At 39.0% G+C, this 22,145-nt stretch overlaps 1 protein-coding gene across 1 annotated transcript in view; it reads left to right on the top strand.

Moving 5' to 3' along the window:
• Positions 1-234: 234 nt before the first annotated feature.
• The window catches only part of OPRK1 (opioid receptor kappa 1), a 33,381-nt gene continuing 11,470 nt past the window's right edge, over positions 235-22,145 (top strand). Inside the window, exons 1-3 of the mRNA XM_037506653.2 lie at positions 235-436; positions 794-1,098; positions 16,912-17,264. Coding sequence (XP_037362550.1) covers positions 842-1,098; positions 16,912-17,264 — 610 coding nt within the window. The 5' untranslated portion in view covers positions 235-436; positions 794-841. The remainder of the gene's footprint in view (positions 437-793; positions 1,099-16,911; positions 17,265-22,145) is intronic.

The raw sequence follows: 22,145 nt of genomic DNA on the forward strand, positions 1-22,145 counted from the left end.
AAACGCATTTTCCTAGGACGCTGGGAAGACCACAAGGCTATTCAACAGAAGCTGCGATTTGGTTCTGGGAAGTTCAAGGGCGGGGTGGGCGGACTGAGCCAGTTGGGGGCGCCGGGACAGCTTCCATCCTCTAGCCCAGGACCGGCCTCTCTAGGTGGGCGGGGCGGGGCGGGGCTTGGAGGGGGAGGGCCTCGGGCGGGCCTCCGGGGGCTGGGTACTTGCTCCCGCCGGGTCCTCGCCGCGCACACCGCCTGGCTGAGCCGCAGTCGGTTTTGCTAGGTGAGAGCTGCGCTGCGCTGGCGGCGCTGGGCTGAAAAGTCGCCCTTGGTCAGAAAGCGGAGTCCTGATCTAAAAGCCCACGGCTGAGGCTCGGCTGGACCTGGGGACCGAGGTTCAGCACCAGCCAAGAAGCTGGTGACCCGTCGGCGAGCTAGAGGTGAGATTTCGAGGCAAAGACCTTGGTAGCAAGGACTCTGTGCTTGAGGGATCTGTCGGCCCCGAAGCAGCAAGTCTGGGGCCACTTCCATGGGGTGGCTGTGCTGAGGTAGCGGGGGAAGGCATCTGAGGAGCTTGGGACTGCAGCCAGTACCCTCCCCGACCCTGCACTCAGAGGCGTGTCTGCTGGCCAGGGTGGCTCAACAGGTCAGTCTTCCCTGTTACTCCTCCAGGGACAAGCGAACTTGAGTGGACACCAGCCGGCTGAGGGCCCCCAGGGCTGCTGGCCTCTGCGCGCGGGCCCGGGCTCGGCCAAAGTTTGCTTGTCTGGCTTCAACTCGTTCTCTCGGTCCCGCAGCCCCGCAGGTGCCGCCACTCCTCGCCCTCCAGCTGCAGCCACCCGATTATGGAGTCTCCAGTCCAGATCTTTCGCGGGGAGCCGGCTCCGACCTGCGCTCCGAACACCTGCCTGAGCCTTAATGACAGCATCTCGTTCCCGGGTACGGCGGAGCCTGACACCAACAGCAGTGCCGTCTCGGAGGGCACGCCGCTGGAGCCCTCGCACATCTCCCCGGCCATCCCAGTTATAATCACGGCGGTCTACTCCGTGGTGTTCGTCGTGGGCTTGGTGGGCAACTCCCTGGTTATGTTCGTGATCATCCGGTGAGTGCAGGATCGGCACGCAACAGTGGCCAGAGCTGGAAGGGAGAGGGTCGGGCCCAGCTAATTGGAAGGGTGATAGGGCGTTAGGCAGGTCCTGGGGACTCCATTGCGTGCAGGACTCCGGAGATTCTAAGATGACTTACTTAGAAGGGAAGATTTTCCTCGTAGATATTTTGGTGGAAGACTGCCAGGCTCATAGGGCGAATACTAATGGCCAAACGCTCCTGGAGGATTGGAATCAGCCTCCAGTCCCTGCTGAAAACTTAATGGACAGAAAAATACTAGGTAGGGTGTGGATCAAGGTGTGTCTCCTGATGAGGAAATTAGTGCATTTGCCTGGCTTTTTGCCTGGTTGCCTGCATCAGTTTGGAACACATTGTTTTGTCCTTTGTATATCTTTCTTAAGAATTTCCAGTTGAATGCTCTGAAGATAATTCAGAATTCCTGTGACCCAGATTGGTGTTATGGTTTATGACACAAATGCCAATATTTTATCTAGGGTTGTTGGTGTCGACGCATGAACCTTTTTAGTACTGTATCGCCAATGCCATCTCATTTATTTAGAATATCAGTGAACTTTCGTAAATAAGTTATCCTCTAAAGTATGGATCGTGATGCATTTTTTTTCCACTTGGAGAAACAAAGTTTTATTGTTCTTTTGTGGAATTACATGTAAATTAACATCCAATAATAGATATCCAACTATTCACATATATGTTAATTTTCTGGTAAGTGCAATAATTCTTATTTTGCCCTCTTTCAACAAGGGAAAAAAAGGAAAACAAAAAAAAAAAAAATCCCAACTCTATATTGAACACACTTTGAGATATATGTGATTCCCTTTCTGGAAGACTTATTGCTTTGGAAGTGCAGCTCTGAGAATGAATAAGAAGCTTGCATTCCTTTGAGAAGAAACTGTGAAGTGAAGGAAGCAAGTCTCTGTTTAGTGACATTGTAAGGATGAAGAACTGAGTTCTTTCTTTTTTATCCTGACTTTAGTTTTGAAGCAGGCTCTTTATTTATTATGAGCTTTAAGGACAAGGGCTACGGCAATTTGAATCTTTCTCTTGAAATAATCATAATAAAAATGCCCCTTTATCTTTTTTCCCTTTCCTTTTTCCTTGGGAATGAATGCCACTCCTTTCATCCTCAGCCTCATCCACTAAAATCCTCATTTAAGCCTCCAAATACATATTCTAAAGCTCATTTCACCTACAATTAGTGTTGTTACCCTTGGTTTCTGTAATTGCTTATTACATTTTTACAGGAAGTCTATTAGTGATGAGTAAAGCTTGCAGAAGGGGGAATATTTTTAAAAGCAAAATGTTTGTCAAAGTCATTAGTAATTTCACAATTACTCTACATTAGAGAGAAGACTATAGTAACCAAAAGGAAAAATAAAATAGTATTCTAAGTTAGAGTTAAAAATGTAGGAGCTCTTTGGTACAAAGTTTGTTGTTTTTAACAAAACATTGTTACACAAAGAAGATGCTAAAAAAAAAACCTGTGTCCTACATATATTTAAGTGCTTGAGTAAAACATATATCTTCTAGTCATTTGAATGAGCAGCTCAAGTTCTGAGTTTGAGAAGTTCTCAACTTTTTATGTAGCCCCGCAGACAGGATTAAAAAGAATGCAGAATGCTAAAATATTTGCAATGATAGCACCATAGAGAATGTTAAACATGTCAGAAAGAGAAAAAGTGTCACTGTAGATTAGCTAAGGTATTATGGTAAATAGAAATTAAATATAAGATACATTTATATATCCCAGACTGAAATTAATACAAAGTGATAAATTCTGTTAAAGTACAAAAGTGAGTAGTTCACAAAAATATTACTCATCCTCCCACCCCATTCTTAACAACTGAGAGTGAAGCTATACTGTCATCTTGATAGGCAACCTACTTTAGTAGGTTGAATATTATTCTGAATTATTGCCGAATATTATTCAGCAATCAAAAAAGATAAATTCATGTTATTCACATAACGTGGCTGGAGCTAGAAGGAATTATGCTCAGTGAAATAAGCCAGAAGGAAAAAGAAAAATATCGGATGGTTTCACTTATAGCAGGAATATAGGGGAACCAAATAAGACATGACATCAATATAAAAAAATAATAACAGTACAAAACACAATAAAGCAAAAACAGACAATTATAAATCAAAGACATTCTGCAGGGGAGGAGAAGGGATAGGGGTCATAGGGAGGGAGGGAGGACCACAGGGGACTGTGGTGATGGTGCACGGGGGCATTGGTGAAGGAAATTCTATGGGGACTACAACTGAGGGTGTGGGGGGTAGAAAATTTTGTTTAAAAATGAACAATGATGTAAAAAAATTAATAAAAATAAAATAAAAAAACTAGCAACAACAATTGTTGGTGAGGATGTGGAGAAAAAGGAACTGTCCTACATTGCTGGTGGGAGTGCAAACTGGTGCAACCACTATGGAAAGCTGAGTGGCGGTTCCTCAAAATGCTAAAAATAGAGCCTCCATAAGATCCAGGAGTTCCACTTCTAGGTATCTACCCTGGGTATATAAATGTATCTTATATTTAATTTCTATCTTATAGATACCTAGGTATCTTATATTTAATTTACTTAAATCTATAGTTAATTGGCTGAAGAATTTGTTTAGACTAAGTGTCAATGAATTAAAAAGCAACTCCAGAAAAAGTTTGATGGACTGAGGTTTACTTTACTCAGAGATAGGACTAAGGAGTGGCAAGAGGGTGGGATCAAGAAGAGTTAATCGGGAAAAGTCAAAAGCTAATTTATATTACATCTAGGAAGTGAACAAAACCAGGGTGTGGGATTCAAGTGCAGCTTTTATAAATGATGTTGAGAATGAGCAACATTGCTTGAAATGATGGAGGATCATTCTTGAAAATACTATTTTAAAATATTACACATGCAGACGGGTCCTGGTAGTTCACTCACCAGGAAAAATGTTCCAGAGATGAATTTAAAAGTGCAGACTGTGGAGCTGATATAGATCTAAGATGGTTGGTCCTCAGACCTGGGGAGAAAGTTAAAGTTGCGGAGAAAGCTTTGGATATTTTTAGACCTGTCTTATAAATAGCTCTTCTCAACATGGGGGCTGCCCAGTATCTTCTGAAGACATTTTAAGTTTTGAGGGTTTTCACCATTTAATGTGTACCAGCTGCTGTAATTCCCTAGTATTAGGACACATTAATCTTTTACTGTGAAAACCTTAATATTTGAGCTCTCTAGTTTCCCTGTCATCAGGCTTTGGGAGCTTGTGTTCCTCGGGTGAGAAGTTCTTACCTCAGCCCTTGATCTGTCAATACCTGGTGTGTGACACTCAGGGTGTTCACCCTGTGTTCTCCTCATTCCTTCCTGTGAAGATCACCTGCAGAGATGCTGGGTTGCCCACTCATACTCATGCCCTGGATATGACCAGGCAGCTCCACCTCTGACATCTTAAAACATCATTTTCTTATTCTCACTATAGCTTCCCAAATGTAGAGCTGCCTTCTCCCTTGGTAAAAATGATTAAGATATAATGGACATTTAATATATGCTTGGCTGGATTAAGCCACCTACTTCATATAAATTATTTTACTTAATCTTTGCATATTGCCCACAGTTACCAACCTGTTAACAGGTAATGAAACTAAGGCAAGATTAAATAAAGAAAAATTAAATTAAATTAAATTAAAGAAAGATTAAATAAATGGACTTGCTAACTTGGGCAAGAAAGATCCCAGCAGCCTGATCCCATATCCTCATTTCTGTTACTCTTTTTCTACTAGACCATGCCAATGCCTCAATACCTCCTTACCTGGCCGGCCTTCATTTTCCCCCAGATTATTTTTTTCTTGCCTAACCTAACTCCAAGGGCCATCACTTCAGCCTTTCCTGAAAATACACTTAACTCCCTGCCTTCTTGTCATTTTGCCACTATCGTCCCCCAAACCTTAACTCTGGATCAAGTGGTAACCTACAATGCTTGTTCCTATATTTAGCTAACTGAAAGCTGCTGAACACAAATCAATTTTATCTTTATCAAGGCAAATTCATTGCTTTCAAGTGTATCTGACCACAATTCTGCTTAGTGTTTCTATGTCTTTCCTTATTTTCCCAAAAGAGCCAAATCTTGTTTCCTTTCCCTGTTTTTTTTTTAAAAAAAAAAAGTTAATTCATATTGGTATTCACTCCCAAGTCCTCCACCTGACAATATTCCCCTCATGGTCAGCAAATGCTTTTACCCCATAGTTCACTTTGACACAGGATTCCAGCTTCTGGGGTCCCTCCTCATCCTCCATGCGTGCGTTCGCTGTCATCCTCTTCATCCTGTTCCATCTCAGTGGAAGGGTTTCCTTCTCTCCAAGGAAAATTCCTGTTTCCATATTTTGGAGCTCATCACCTGCATTAAAGGGGTATTTGTATTTGGTATCAGTTATATCCTCTCTGCAATCTTCATAATATCTCCCTCTGGGCTGTTTTAATACCTTAAGCAATGGAACATATTTAGGTATCAGTTGTTTTACAAATAATAGTGTTTTCCAACCTTCTATTTTTCTGAAGTACCTTAACTGATGATCTTTCAGCTTCCTGTCTGTCACAGATGAGCGTCTGGGAGGAAAAGTCCCTCCTGTTCATGTCTGTGTCTTCTCCTTGTTCCTTGGGGGTTCCTTTCCTGTTCTCTTCATGAGGTCCCTTTACCAAATCTACAGCTCTCACATTTCAGATGTAGGTTTTAGGATATCACTTGACTTCTGTAGGGATTTGGTGTGCTTGACCAATCACGTCTCTCTCCAAAAGCATGCTGTCCTCACCAGCATTCACATCCTCAGGGTTTCCCTTCCGTCTTCATCACAGATTCCTCTTCTGATGATTCTTAAATGTTTTCTAGAGCTGGCTTAGCTTTCTTGTGCCCTCACTTTGAATATTCCCATATTAGTCAGGATTTGACTAGAGAAGCAAAACTAGTCCGGGATACACATGTTAAGAGATTTACTACAAGAATATTGCTTACATGACTGCAGGACTGTTCAGCAAGTCCCTGCCTACAAGGCAGGCATTAGAGAAGAAAAGCTGTGGTCCCCAAGTAGAATTTTGTCTCTCTCAGTGATGCCTCAACTCTGTCTAAAACCTTTCAGCTTATTAGATCAATTCCACCAGCGTTGTCCAAGATCACATCCCTTGCTTAAATGTGATGGATTGTAGATTTTGACTGTATCTGCAAACACCCTCACAGTAGTACACCCTCACAGTGGCATGATAATGGGGGACTGTATCCTGACCAATCTGACTGCCATATTCTCTACGTTGGTATCATCCATTCTAATGGCCATACCTTTCAGGGAAATTCTTACAAATCCTCAATCTATGTATCTTTCTTCAAGTCATTCTTCCCTGGCTACAGAATAAGCTGTCCTCCTTCCTTTTGTTAGTTCTGTGTGATAATTTTGCAGGTCTCTTAGGTTTCCAGAGAATTTGGCTGTATTGCTTTGCTAGGCCTGCCATAACAAAGTACCACAGACTGGATGGATTTAAACAACAGAAATTTATTTTCTTATACTTCTGGAGACAAGAAGGCCCAGATTTCTTGGTTTCTCCTGACAAACCAGTCTTTCCTTGGCATGGAGATAGCCAACTTCTCTTTGTGTCTTCACAAGTTCTTCTCTCTGTGAGTGTTTCTGTGTCCTAATTTCCTCTTTATAAGAACACCAGTCCTATTGGATTAAGACCCAATCCAATGAACTTGTTTTAACTTAATTTTACCTCATCTTATCTTTTTTATGATATATGGTCATATTCTGAGGGAGAATTTAGGACTTCAGTATATGAATTTGAGGGGACAAAATTATGCCTAAATGTTAATTGTTCTCTTTTTGTTATCCTTACAAAACACTCTACTCAAGCTATAGTTTCCATGATAAATATGTGTTTCCTTTTGTTTAAGGAAAGCTTTATTCTTTCTTACATGAGAATGTTACTTGGTCATTGGACTTGTGTTTTTCTTTTTTCTTGTTAATTTTCATTAATTCATTGCTACCACAATAAAAACCTCAAAGAATCAATCTTCTCTGACTTTCACTAGGACTTTTGCTTCCCTTCTACAGCCTGGGCTCCTTAAAGGGATATATTTCTAAGGTACTTAGTAAAAAACAAAACCACAAAAATAGTGTGGAAATGATTCCATTTCCTGAACTCAAATTTCTTCTCAAAGGCAGCCAACCCACTCAAACTATCTAGGTATGAAGGTTGTTTCTCATGAAAGTACCTGCTTTTCCTTGAGCATAAATAGGGGAAGCATTTGTTCCCCAAGCCACTCATACAAGTTTGTTGCTCCACCCTACTGAGGTCATCTTAGGTTACACAGCATATCCTGATGTGCCCAGGTTGCCCAGGGTTCAGTCTGGGTCCCATATCTGAACTTGTACCAGTTCCACCAAAACTGGGGAAAAATGGAATAATCCAGTCAGGGTATCTTTTACAGTGCCTGTGTCCATTCCAGATGTCTTATGCACATACTCAAAGTGCTTTATGTCTTAGCTTAGACTTTGACTAAATTTTTTTTTAATTTATCCTAGGTCCTTTCTCAGAATCAACTTTGAATATTTCCTCTAAAATAAGCATAACAAAAATAACTTCAGCAATTACTTTCAAAATAGCCTATCTAGCTGCCGTTTCTCAAAGTAATTTTATTATTTGACAAGCTCTTAAAAGAGAATTGATTTCATTGCAACTGTTTATATGGATCAGAAAATAAATGCAGTTTTTTTCTTCCCTATGGGTCTGTGATCACAAATGAAGTTAATATCCTCCTGGAACTATTTCAGAGATCATAGTTTAACATTTATACCCTACTCCCCCCACCAAAAAAAATAAAATAAAATAAAAAAAGACCATTTGGTGATGAGGTAGATAGCTTCTAAATTTTAATAGATTCCAGGCTAAACTGTAGTCCTTAGAGTCACTTCTCAATTGTGTTGTTTTCCCGGTGCTTGGAATAGAGTTACTTTCAGTGGAACTAATTTCTCCCCAGGAGATGATGGCTCCTCTCCATTCATAATTCAGTGTCTTTCCTGAGCAGTCGTGTCTTCATGTGCACTGTGCAGCTTGGCTTCCCCTTCATTCCAGAATAACTTGGGGATGAACTCAACTGCCGTTGCCCTGGGAGACTCTGCTCAACTGGAAACCTAAAATTGCATGCCTATAGGACAGTTATCTTTCTAAGGTTTGGTTTATGTGGTTTTAGTGGTGCAAGTAATTCAGACTTGGGACTGCACTAGCAAAAGATGGTGTCACAATAACATTTACTTTTTCTCAACAGAAAATTAGCCAATGGTTTATTTCTTTGGCAGAGATGCTGGTTTATGTCTTAAATAAGGAAGAATTATGTAAGAAGAATAGATTTTAAGAGTGAAGATATCATAAAAAGCTTGTGTGTGTGTGTGTGTGTGTGTGTGTGTGTGTGTGTGTTTTAAGCATTACTGACTTCACTGGCTAAGCAAATCAGAATTTAAATTAAAGATGCCAAAAACATAACATGATGAATTGAGATATTCCAAAAGAATTGGTCTGAAATTAGCAGGGAAACCTTCAGATTAAGCAGGGGAAACTTCAGATTAAGAATGACTACTTAGTTATTTAGAGATTAGTTATAGTAAAATCAATATTCAGAGCTCCTGTTGTGTATTAGGCCATTCAATGTCACAATGAATTTCTAAAGCCTCCTTTCTCACTATGTTTCTCCCACCTAGTGAAGAGGTCACTTCCTTCTGATAGCGAACAGAACAGGAGGATAATCCTGTAGTCCCTCTGATAGTACCCTGTAAATTGACCTTAGCTAAAAACCAGAAAAAAACATTTAAGATATCTTTATACTTTGAGGTATCCAGACAGGTGTCCACTAGGAAACAACACAGCAGTCATAAGAGAGTTGCAATTTTCTTTCAAGTGCTATTGGACTTGAACGTTCATCCTGTGTGCACAGCTGAATGCACTAGAATGTTTGTTCTGGAAGTCAGGATCATGAGTGACTGACTACACACCAGATGAACAGTTACGAAGGCACTGACAATGGCAGCAAGATCATTATTTTGACATTCCCCTTCTTCCCTCACCCTGCAAGGACAGCCTGCTTGGGGCACCTGCTATGTATATCCACAGTTCTGACTGTGCTTCACCACCCAAATAGTAACTGCAGTGTAGACAATCCAGGAACTCAGGGACCACTTCTGCCCCTCTCTTCTCTTTACTGTTTGCATGGAAGAGTAAATCTGGAGAACCGAAGAAACCTGGCCCCTTTGTAAATTTGACTCCCTTAGAAAACTATAGACTGATGCAATTTCACAGATCACTGGAGAAGCAATGGATGCCTTTGCCTTCCTTTTAAAAAATTAATAAAGCTACTACCCTTTGATAGAGAACCACAACTTCATTAGGAAATAAACCAAGAGTGTATAGAAAATTAATTTCAATGAGATGAACTGAAGATATCTGGAGAACTTAATGAACTAAACTTATGTTTTCAAATATGTTCTGAGAATTCACATCAGCCATCATTATATCTGCTGCATCCCTGGAAAACACCATCTCAGAAAGTGAATTAATTATGTTCTTGGAAATGTAAAGAAAAGAATATCAAAACCATCTCTCATGATGTTTCTTCCTGCTTTACTAGAAAGTTTTGCATTTGCTAGAAAGGATTCCCAAGTGCTACAGAACCTCCCGCCTACTGAGTTTGGTGTTTGGGGGTGTCTCCAGACTACTAGTGCAGCTCTAATGTTCTAAAATATTGGTCAGTTTCCCAAGTGTTTGACCACACTCACTTTTCACAAGACCAAACAACATTTATTCAGGGACATTCTACTAGCCATTAGGTATTTGTTATATTAAAGGAGACTATTCAGGGGGGAAAAAAATCCCTATGGTTTGAGTTTTAATTTTTCCATTATGTTGGAGCTGTAGTTTGCTACTCAAATGCTGAGATTTTACTTTGAGTGTTTCACTCATTTGTGGTTTCAGGCAACTCACTTCCTCTATTCATTTACTTACTGGCAAAATGGGTAGTTCCAAGAGGAAGAGTCTAACACCAAAATGCACATGACCACCTATGCCCATTAGGGGACGGTATACTAATGTTTGATATTAGGGCTCCTCCCTGGACCATGCCTTTTTTCTTCCTGTAAGATGTCTTCTATCCTTGTGAAACATAATTAACCACACTAATCAGAATGTTTTTCAGTCTTTAGGTACTTTAATTGGTAGAATCTGCAGAATCACATTATTTCTCTGATAAAATTTCTGACTTCCTGAGAAGCTTTGGAATGACAGCCTTGAATTCCTTTACCTATTAGGTTGAACTCTGAGAACCCTTGAAAAACACCTCTAAGACTGTTTCCTTTTTCCAAAAATTGGGCATTGGTATTTTATATGGGTTATTAGGCCTATGGTATGTACTTAATAATAACAGTAATGATATTAACAACAGCAACTGCTTTGCTGACAATAATGAAGGAGTGGGGGACTTGTAGGCAAAGGCTGACAGCCTCAGAGCTGGCAGGCATGAGCTCAGCTACCGAGCTTGCAGGCATGAGCTGGCAACCACAAGAAAAATGTGGGTAAAGAACAGTGCTTGTGGTTGCTTCACACCTCTGGGTGAGAAGGTGGTGAGGAGGCAAAGTGGGGCAGTGGAGGGGCAGTGGAAAAGTATCCCAAAGAATGAAAAAAGCTCCTGGAAGCTTTTTTTTTTTTTTTTTAAGATTTATTTATTCATGCATACAAGGACTGGGATACAGGCCAGATTGCGGGAGGATGAGAGGATTCACCAGAGACAGAGTGGGGAGCAGAACAGGCAGATCTACTGAAATACACTGCTGAGGGGAGCAGCGGGTAAGACAAGAGAGGTCTGCCATGCCATGTGGGATTCTCACCGGTGGCTGGGATCAAACCCGCGCTGCAGAGGCTGCGGACAGCTTCACAATGCTGCTCAACCACCTGTGCCATCAGGGGAGCCCCCCCCCCGGAAGCTTTTGAGGAAGGTGGAGAGTCCCCAAAGGAATCCAGCACCCTAACTCTGGGCTCCTCCTTTGAATCCCCTCTGCTGTCAGGAGTCTCTCGTAATAAATCTAAGCTTGCTAATCTTCAGTCCAGTATGTTGGTGATTATTCCTCAATCACTTGGACATAAGAACCCACCCATTTGGTAACAATAAGGGCTGGCATTCTATGATACCAGGTCTTATACTGAGTAATTTGAGATGCTCTCATTTAATCATTGATGAGTACCGTGTCAGGTAATCTAAAGTTCCCAAAACTTTACTGTCAAACAGTAAAACCCTAATATATGTTTAAAATGATGTTTCCTCTTGGTTTTCAAGGCTCTCTGTGACTCAGCCCCCTTTTTTTTCATCCCAACCAGTCTCTCATTACACCCCAACAAGACCCCTGACCCCTGAGTGAGACTCTAGCTATCAGCACTGTTATCCAAATCTTTCTCAAAATTCAAGGTCCTGTCCAGGTTCTCATGTCTTTAAAATATATCCTGATCTGTTCATTACACACTGATATTTCCCTTCATTCTAATTCTTTTGGCTCAATTAGCTTAAAAGATCCTAGGAGCAGGACATGTATATTGAATTTATTTTTCATCCCTTCTCAATGTCCAGTATATTGGTGTGTATGGAATGGACACTTAAAACATGTTGAAGTAATGAATAATGAATAGGATGAGCATGAGGAGGGAGGATGACCTTAACTGGAAAGAAAAGAGAGGGCATGTGTATGTCAACACTGGGAGACAGTTGTCAGTAAGAAGTAAAAATAACTGAAACCAATAAAACCAAAACTGTGCTTGTGTTTAAAACTATATGGTGATTGAGCCTCCCTGGTGGCGCAGCGGTTGAGCGCTGGGTTGCGAAGCTGCCCGCAGCCTCTGCAGCACCGGTTCCATCCCTGGCCGCCGGCGAGGGTCCAACATGGCACGCAGACCTCTCCTGCCGCCCGCTGCTCCCCTCAGTAAGGTATTTTGTCAGTCTGCCTGTTCTGCTCTCCGCTCTGGCTCTGGTGAATTCTCTCACCCTCCCGCGCTTCTGACTGTACCCAGTGCTTATATAAATAAATAAATAAAACTTAAAAAAAAAAAACTATATGGTGATTAACCATCAAGATTATGGATTTATTATGCTGGTTTAAGAATGATCCCTTTTGCCTGTGTATTATCTAAGCACGTGCTAAGGGCAAGAAGCCCTAAGATCACCAGCACCCCATTTTGGCAGAAGCCTTGCCTTGTGAAATTTGTTGCTAATCTCTTAGCACATCAATTTTTTTCCCTGGCCATCCCACACAGCTATATATGACTGCTAATTTACAAGCCATTGGCTAATTCTCTGTAAAGAAAACTATCCCGGAAAGGTTGTAAGTTGAGGTGTGATGAGGTAGGAAGAATTTCTAATTCCTAGATACATCCTTCTACCATGTAGCCCAGCAATGGGCACTGTAGTTTCCTAGTTGACCCTTGCCCCTGCTATCATGTCCTACCTGATAGCCTCTACCATCGTTTCTAGGTTAACATTGTCAAGTTTAGCAAGGACAGCCCACAGACTTTGGTCTTTTACTGCCATATGCTCCTGTGGTGTGTACACTAAAAAGTGCAACCACTCGCTGTCAGTCCACCTCCAGCTTCTCCACCCAAGCCCAAACTTCCCACCCAGATGGTGCCATTTCACTTGAAATATTTGCAATTTTTTGTAAAGCAGTGTAGATGAAATTAAAATGCTGTCATATGCTATTATACCAAGAAAGTTTACCTGTTTTTTTTTTTTTTTACCAGTGGACATACAGTGACTAGCAAGTCATTCATTTAGTTAAATATAAACAATACCTGTGTGTTCAACCACACTGTCTTTGTGGGTGAGAGTCTTAAAAGCATGTGTTTACAGCATCCATTCCAGTGTATCATAGAAAGTACTGTCAATAAATATTCATTGAACTCACAGTTTTATTTATTACTTTAATTATGCCTGCTAAGTTTTCCCTTTCAATATTGTAGGCTTGTAAGCATGTGTCTTGCAGAGCAACAGAAGGGTGGTCTTGCTCTGCTGCCCTTTGCATATCCTCCACTGAGTCCTACTCTGCTGACTCTAGGCAAATCGCTTAACTTGCCCAAGTCTAACTTTCTTCAGCTGCATCAGGGAAAAAGCATAAATCTCCCAGGCAAATTCTAATGGTACTTGTTGTGAGAATCAAATAAGATAATTGGAAGTCAAAATGCTGGACTTTATGCATTATAAGGTGCTGGGGAGATGTGAGAATGCAGGGACTGGGATCAAATTCTCATATTTGAATTCCTGGAATTTTTTTATAGCTATATTACTTTGAGAAATTTACATAATACCTGTGATTTTTGGTGACTCCTCCTATAGATTGGGGACTCTGGTACCCATGGCGTAGAGTAGCTATGAGGACAAAATGGGATAAAACATGTGGATGGACAGTGGAGTACCTGACCTAGAAAGTACCTGGAATAAATGGTTATTACAAGTATTGTCATCAATATGAAGCATTGGAAAATAGGAGATGATGTAATGACATTGGGATATTGGCAGATCCAGTGTTTCTAGGTCCCTAGTGGATTTCTTCAGTCCTTGGGGATGGACACAATGGTAGCTCCTAAGAGACTAGTGTAACTATTAGTATAATTTGTAGACATATTTGGCACTCATCTTTTTTATTCTGAGATCTGATAGTAGGATTGAATATTTTTATATTTATGTAAGTTCAATCCTTAAGCAATTATATATATATATAATATTTTTGAAAAGCTAAGAGAAAGTTATCACTGTTTCTTAAGATTATTTAAAGATGACATTGTATTTTATTGTAATTCATATGTCATTCCTACCATGTCTTTTAGCATGTAAGGTATCTGGTTTTATTTTTACTGTTTCATATTCAAACTGAATTTGGTAAATATGACAATAGGTATTAAATAGAAACCATGTTTCCCTCTGCTTCGTGTGGTAACTAGGGGCTTCCACCCATATCAGAAGGGACAGAGGTATTGGGAAATGTGAAATAAATTAGATATTTTCTGGAGTAAGTGTATCCCATTATCTCAGGAACTCCATAAGATAAAATTCACATTGTTTAGTTGCAAAACTGAAACTCAGGGTTTTTAGTGACCTCTCCACTGTTTATTAGGTGGAAGGAAATACAAGAACTAGAATTCAGCTTTCCCTAGCTGTATAAGGCAGAGAATATCCATTTAATGTCATAAGGAATGAGGATAATATCAGGCCCACAAACAAGAGCAGAAGTGAAACATGTCTGCTAGATTTTTGTTAGTATCAGGGATTTGGGGAGAAAACATTGAAGAAGTAGAATGTCAGAGGTCAGCTTGTAATGCATTTTTAAAATATAAAAACATTTTAAGAAGACAATATTTGAACATACAGCTTTCCAGTCTTTCCTATTAGAAACAGCTGACTCTTTGTAAGATTGCTTGCTTCGCTATCTATGCTTTCATAAAGTCTATGCCCTGAGCATTGGCCGAAAACTTACAGAGCATTTGATAAAATCTGTAAGGAAAAATATATTTTAAAATAAATGCTTCACTCTCCAGATTAAAGCACTGTTTATTTAATGGAGTATCAAATTGGGATCCTAAAGATACTGACTCTGGTACCTGTCTTTACAATGCCTTCACACAAATCCATTTCCTAACAAAAAAAGAGAGGAGGGTCAACCCAATGCCCAAAAATAGATGACTGGATCAAGAAGATGAGGTACATATACACAATGGAATATAACTCAGCAATCAAAAAAGATAAACTCATGGCGTTTGCAGCAACATGGATGGAGCTGGAAGGGATCATGCTCAGTGAAATAAGCCAGAAAGAAAAAGAAAAATACCGGATGGTCTCACTCATAGCAGGACTTTAGAAGACCCAAATAAAGGATCAGGAAAAAAAAAACTAATTATAATAAAGTAAAAATCAAAATCAACAGGCAACTCTAAACCAGAGACACACTACGGGAGGAAGAAGGGAGTAGGATCAAAACAAGGGTGGTGGGAATTTTACAGAGACTATAACCAAGATGAAAATGCATACATTGTGCAAAAATGAAAAATTATGTAAAAATATATAAAATAAATATGTAAACAAACAAATAAACCCTAGGGGACACACGGGAGGGGAGTGGGCTCTGAAAGTGAAGCATGATCCTTTATCTCAGTTCATTTGAGTTAGGTCATCTATTGCCTTATCTCATGTGCCACTGGTTACTACCTGTAACCTTTCTTTAATAGGAACTGAAACTCAGAATAAACATTTGGAATCAGGACTATCTGACTTCACATTAGACCACATGATCTCCAAGGAAGAAGGCAATATTGAGAGTAAAGACAACATGACAATATTGAGAGTAAAGACAACATGAGAGTAAAGCCTGTTCTATCATTACATGTTAAAAAATGTTTCTCATGTGGAAATTTATATATACCACTGATACTGATTTTTTTTAAAGATTTATTTATTTATATAAGAACCGGGGTATCGGCCAGATGCGCAGGAGGTTGAGAGGATCACCAGAGACGGAGCGGGGAACAGAACAGGCAGAGTGATCGAAATACACTGCTGAGGGGAGCAGCGGGCAAGACAGGAGAGGTCTGCCCCATCATATGGGATTCTCCTGGGCTCGCCAGGATCCACAGTGTGGTGCTCAACCGCCTGCACAACCAAGGAGGCCCCCACTGACACTGATTTTTTTTAAACAAAATAATAGTTTTCCACAAAACAGCTCCTTATAGATGACCTTTAATAAAGTGAAGGCCATAACATTGAAGAAGTTTTGTTCCTTGACAGTCCATGAGGCATGGCTGAATAAAATGTGATAAGGTCTACACAGCTTTAGAAAGTAATTAACATACGGTTTTCCCAGTAAGTCTTAGCATTTGGCCTCTGAATACTTGCTGATAGCTTGGATTTTTTTCATGCCCTGTAGTTCTCTGAGGAAGCATTCTCTAAGTAAAACAGTACACTTCATTAAGTTTTAGCTGAAAATGGAGTTGTTTTAAAACTTCATGAAATAAATGGAAAGAATAATTTGGGTTTAAAGACAGCCTTTCTGACCTATTTTGAAAATTACTATCCCCTCATTGGAAGATGAAACAAATTATGTGCTTTAAAAATGTCTCTCAACATGAGAGTAAAGAAAAAGAAGTATACATCAGTAAAGAAAAAGAACTATATGTACCAGATTTCATTTAGTGCTATTATATGTGTAAGAGTAGAATTCTACCTGCTTTATCTACATAATGCATTTAAAATTAAAAACTTGTGCCACACTGGCAAACAAAAAATCAACAAGCTTGGTTTTATTTTAGCAGTTGAAATTGGAATGCATTTTGAAGGAGAAAACTATTTTGCATTTTCCAAAAAACACTGTAATTGCAGTGATTGTTTTCTCCAAGTTACCCTGAGGAGTATTTAAAAAATGCTTAGAGCCCAACAACTCTGGTTGGCCAGTTGCAAAAAAGAAAAAAGACTTGTATTATATCCAAGTCTATTAAAAAATCTATATTTTTATCTATTTATGTATTTTTGCTATTTACTTTTTAATTTTTTATTAAAATTATGTTTTCTGAGAAAAATCACTAGAATAAAAGAGATCTTCCCACTACCTTTAGTGTCTAGAACAGGTCTTTTATATATTAGACACTCAATAAATATATAAAGAATAGGTGAAGGAAAAGCAAATTCAGTAATCCCGCACATTTATCTCATGGATTTGATGTGAAGATGAGGAGAAATGATCTTGTTTCTTGTCTTTTAGATACACAAAAATGAAGACAGCTACCAACATTTATATATTTAACCTGGCTTTAGCAGATGCATTAGTTACTACCACCATGCCCTTCCAGAGCACCGTCTATCTGATGAATTCCTGGCCATTTGGGGATGTGCTGTGCAAGATTGTCATTTCCATTGACTACTATAACATGTTTACCAGCATATTCACCTTGACCATGATGAGTGTGGACCGATACATTGCAGTGTGCCACCCAGTCAAGGCTTTGGACTTTCGCACACCCTTGAAAGCAAAGATCATCAATATCTGTATATGGCTCCTGTCTTCATCTGTGGGCATATCTGCAATAGTCCTTGGAGGAACCAAAGTGAGGGAAGGTAAGGGCAGTCATTTTCATTCCATTTTTTAAGACTATAACTTCTAATTATATAGACTCTTCATTTGGAAGTAGATCAGACACACATCTAGGGGAAAAGTCAAAAGTCAGTAGAAATATAATGCCTTAATCCATGAAGATGATAAAACGTTTTTGTTTCCTTTTCCACATTGAAACTTGGAATAGAATAATGATATTATCCAAACACAGACTTCTGACCTATCACATATTCAAGAAATGCTAACCAAAATCTGGAGAGTTGGAGTGCGGAACTATAGGCATGTGGACTTTAAGATGCAATTCCATTGGATTCTGGCAATACCAAGATAACACATTGTCACTCCTTTTCTCCCTAAAAAGGGTCCTTGATCATTAGAAACTTATGTGCACTCTTTACTCTTCCTTAGGAGTTAATCTCCATGTCACTATCATAACAACTTGATTTGGCTGGATGACATTCAAAATTGGGTTTGTACATGGATTGCAGATGAGCAAATCTTTAGGTTTTGAACATATTAGTTCTTATCTCATAGAACAGGATATTTGGTCTTTTTCCCTAAATTTCGAGGACAATGGTTATCACCTTAGGCTGCACATTGGAATTACCTGGGTAGTTTAGAAAATACCGATGCCTGGAGGGTCTGGTTTAATTTGCCTGAGGCACAGTCTGGGTGTGAAAATATTTGAGATCTCAGGAGACTCTGACCTATAGCCAAGGAGAAAGCTCACTGAATGGAGTCAGGTTTTTTTTGGTTTGCAGCACAGTCTGGATGCAAGCTGCCTGGGATTGAATACTGACTTCATCATTTATGGGCAGTGTCACTTTGAAAATAGGCTTAAACATTTTTTAATATACCTGTTGGCCATTTGCATTTCCTCTTCAGAGAAGTTTCTTTTTAGCTCTTCTGCCCATTTTTTGACTGGATTATTTTCTTTGTTGTTGTTGAGTCTCATCAACTCTTTGCAGATTTTTGTGATCAGTCCTTTATCATTAGTGTTGTGTGCAAAAATGTTCTCCCAGTGGGTGGGGTTTCTCTTTGTTTTGGTTATTGTCTCTTTTGCTGTGCAGAAGCTCTTTAATTTGATGTAGTCCCAGCTGTTTATCTTTGCCTTCACTATCACTGCTTTGGGTGATGTGTCTGTAAAGATGTCTTTGATGTGCATATCACGTAGTGTTTCGCCTATATTTCCTTCTATGTATTTTATGGTTTCAGGTCTTATGTCTAGTTCTTTAATCCATTTTGAGTTGATTTTTGTGTATGGTGTGAGGTAGTGGTCAAGCTTCATTCTTTTGCATGTAGCGACCCAGTTTTCCCAGCACCATTTATTGAACAGACTTTCTTTGCTCCAATGCATAGTCTTTGCTCCTGTGTCAAAGATTAGTTGATCATAAATCTGTGGTTTTATTTCTGGATTTTCTATTCAATTCCATTGGTCTGTATGTCTGTTCTTGTGCCAATATCATGCAGTTTTGATGATTATGGCTTTGTAGTATAGTTTGAAGTCTGGGAGTGTGATGCCTCCATTCCCTTCTTTTTTTTTTTTTCAGGAGAGCTTTGGCTATTTGGGGTTTTTTGTGATTCCATATGAATTTCAACAATAATTGTTCTATTTCTTTGAAGAATGACATTGAAATTTTGATTGGAATAGCATTGAATCTGGCATATGAAAAAAAGTTCAACATCACTTGTAATCAGGGAAATGCAAATCAAAACTACCATGAGATACCATCTTACACCAGTGAGAATGGCACATATTAAAAAAACTAGCAACAACAAATGTTGGCGAGGGTGTGGAGAAAAAGAAACTCTTCTGCACTGTTGGTGGGAGTGCAAACTGGTCCAACCACTATGGAGAGTTGTGTGGAGATTTCTGGACCTACTAAACATAGAGCTTCCATATGATCCAGCAATTCCACTCCTAGGTATTTACCCAAAGGACAGAGAAACATCAATTCCAAAGAATACCTGCACCCCTATGTTTATAGCAGCTCTATTTACAATAGCTAAGCTTTGGAAACAGCCCAAATGCCCAAAAATAGATGACTGGATCAAGAAGATGTGGTACATATATACCATGGAATATTACTCAACATTCAAAAAAGATAAACACATGCAATTTGCAGCAACATGGATGGAGCTGGAAGGGATCATGCTCAGCGAAATAAGCCAGAAAGAAAAAGAAAAACACTGGATGGTCTCACTCATAGCAGGAATCTAGAGAACTTAAATAAGTGACCAGGTAAATGAATAACTATAAGAAAGTGAAAATCAAAATCAACAAAAAACTATGAACCAGAGACACTTTTTGGGGAGTGGGGGGCGGGAGGGGAGGGATTGGGGTCAGAGTGGGGGGTTGCAAATGTATGGGGAATATAAAAATAAAATTTATTATTAAAAAAAAAAAAAGAAAATAAGCTTAGACCTTGGTGCCTCAATTTCTCATCTGCAAAGGTGAGAATTACCATTCTAGGAGGTTTGTTTCACCAATAAAAGATAAGGCTGTGAATATATCTTTGGTCTTAATGGAAATACATTTGCAGGGAGGAATTTGAAAGATCACTTTGGACTTTTAAAATGTTATTTATTGCTCTAGCAGTTGTCTAAATGCTACAGTTTATTAGGGAGTTTCATACCTGTGAGTACACATAATTGAAAATGTCTAACAACAACTTTCCAGGTCAGAGTAAAAGGACAGTTGTTATATTATAGCTTATCTTACATGGTACACATTTTTAGTAAAGCATAATACTTTTCCTCTGAAGCTACAAAATAAATTTCCATCATGGCCACTGATCACAGGTGTAAAGCTATATACTTAGTAAATTTTAAGAAATGCCTAATTTTATCAGAGAAGCATTTCTGAATATGATTAATTGCACACAGATTGTGTTTCTTCATGCATACAACAAACACATAAAATTGCAAGAAACTCCTCTGAGTCCTAGGTGTTCATAAATAGTAAGTCAGATTCAAGTGGAGATGCAACAGCAACACTATAGAAAAATAGACTAAATTATACAAAAAGATGGATGACTTTGCTCAGGGCAAAGAACTGATTTTTTACATTTCACATTATCTTGTGGACTAAACCACCACACTCTTCTAATCATTGTCAGAAAATGACATACTAGAAGACTTGGGTTTCATTTAAGATTTTTGAAAGAGGAAGATAGATGCAATTTTTCTACAAAGGAGTTGCTGTTGATGAATATGTGCAAATGCAGTGGAAGAACAGATCTACCAGTGTTGGCAGGTTAATGTGGGCAACAAATATGGAGAAAATGGGAGAAATTAAAGTAGTCTAGTAGGAGAACTCCATTTTTATGTCTTCTGTTTTCTAAAACAGATTTCTAAAACAGAAATTTTGTTTATGTGATAAAAGGTTGTCCCTATATTGTCTAGTGTGCTTATGCTGGAGTGTTGCATGACACTTCATGTCAGGAATTGTGTGGGGACTATAACCAAGATGAAAATGCATGCATTGTGCAAAAAATGAAAAATGATGTCAAAAATATATAAAACAAAATAAAAAAAGGGTCAGTGACACAGAGGAGCATTTTACACAATTGTTAAGCACTAAATCAGGACTGATGGCATTGGGAGTTCACAGTAGCATACTTGTGGAGAAGGCTCACTGAAAGAAGTAGGACTTTTTGATTTGTAGCATGGATTCTGGACTCAAATAACCTGGGATTAAATCCTGATTTCATCATTTATGGACAGTATCACTTTGGAAATAAGCTTAGACCTTGGTGTCTCAATTCCTCATCTACAAAACAGGGATATAAAAGTGCCCACCACCTCGGTTGTTTTCCAGATAAAGCCAGTGAATATGTGGGAAGTTGGTAAAGGACCCAGTGTCTGGTGGGCACTCATCTGACATACTGGGTTTAACATGATTTCCTGCTAATTACTTATGTTTAGCAACATCTTACAGGTATTTATTCAATAATGTACAGTAAAATTTTCACTGTGAGCATAAAATATTAAATATAGAATTTTTTATATTATACATGTGTGTACTATTTATTTGGAATTCATAGTCTGCCTATGACTATGATAGCTAGGAATTATTATAATAACTACAAACAGAAACAGTTATTGTTAATGAAAAGAATACTCACAAGAGGAACTTTTTTTTAGATATTAGAATTAACTCTGTAATTACAACAGTCATGTAGCACTGGAATATGTGACAAAGAAAACTGTGACCCTCCCATAGTAATATAAAATGAAAACAAAGATTGGTTTTCTTTTATATCTGTGAAACCATCACCCTGTTTAGACAATAGGCAGGTATGTCACCTCCCAAAGTCTCCTCCTCCTTTATAATTATTTTTTGTATGCATGGAAAAACATCAAACATATGATCTACTCTCTTACAGAATTTCAAGCATATTGTAGAGTGTTATTAACTATAGGACCTATGTTGTGTAGTAGATCTTCAAAACTTACTTGCATAACTGAAACATTTTACTCTTTGGATATCACCTCCCACTTCACCCTCTCTGCAGCGCCTGGAAACTGCCATTCTGTTCTCTGCTTCTATGAGTATGACTACTTTAGATTCCATATATAAGTGAAATCATACAGTATTTGTCTTTTTATGTCAGGATTATTCCATTTGGCATAACGTCCACTTATGTACCACATGGTATAGCTACATTACATTTCCTTGATCTGTTCATCAATCAATGTACATAAGGTTGTTTTCATATGTTGGCTATTGTGACTATTGCTGCAATAAATTTGGGAAAGCAAATATCATTGGAGATTCTGATTTCAATTCTTTGGATAAATACCCAGAAGTGGAATTACTAGATCATCTGGTAGCTCTATTTTCAGTGTTATGAAGACTTTCCATATTAGTCTCCATACTA

This window comes from Talpa occidentalis, unplaced genomic scaffold, assembly GCF_014898055.3.
Source record: "Talpa occidentalis isolate TD23 unplaced genomic scaffold, MPIMG_talOcc4v2.1, whole genome shotgun sequence".
NCBI lineage: Eukaryota > Metazoa > Chordata > Mammalia > Eulipotyphla > Talpidae > Talpa > Talpa occidentalis.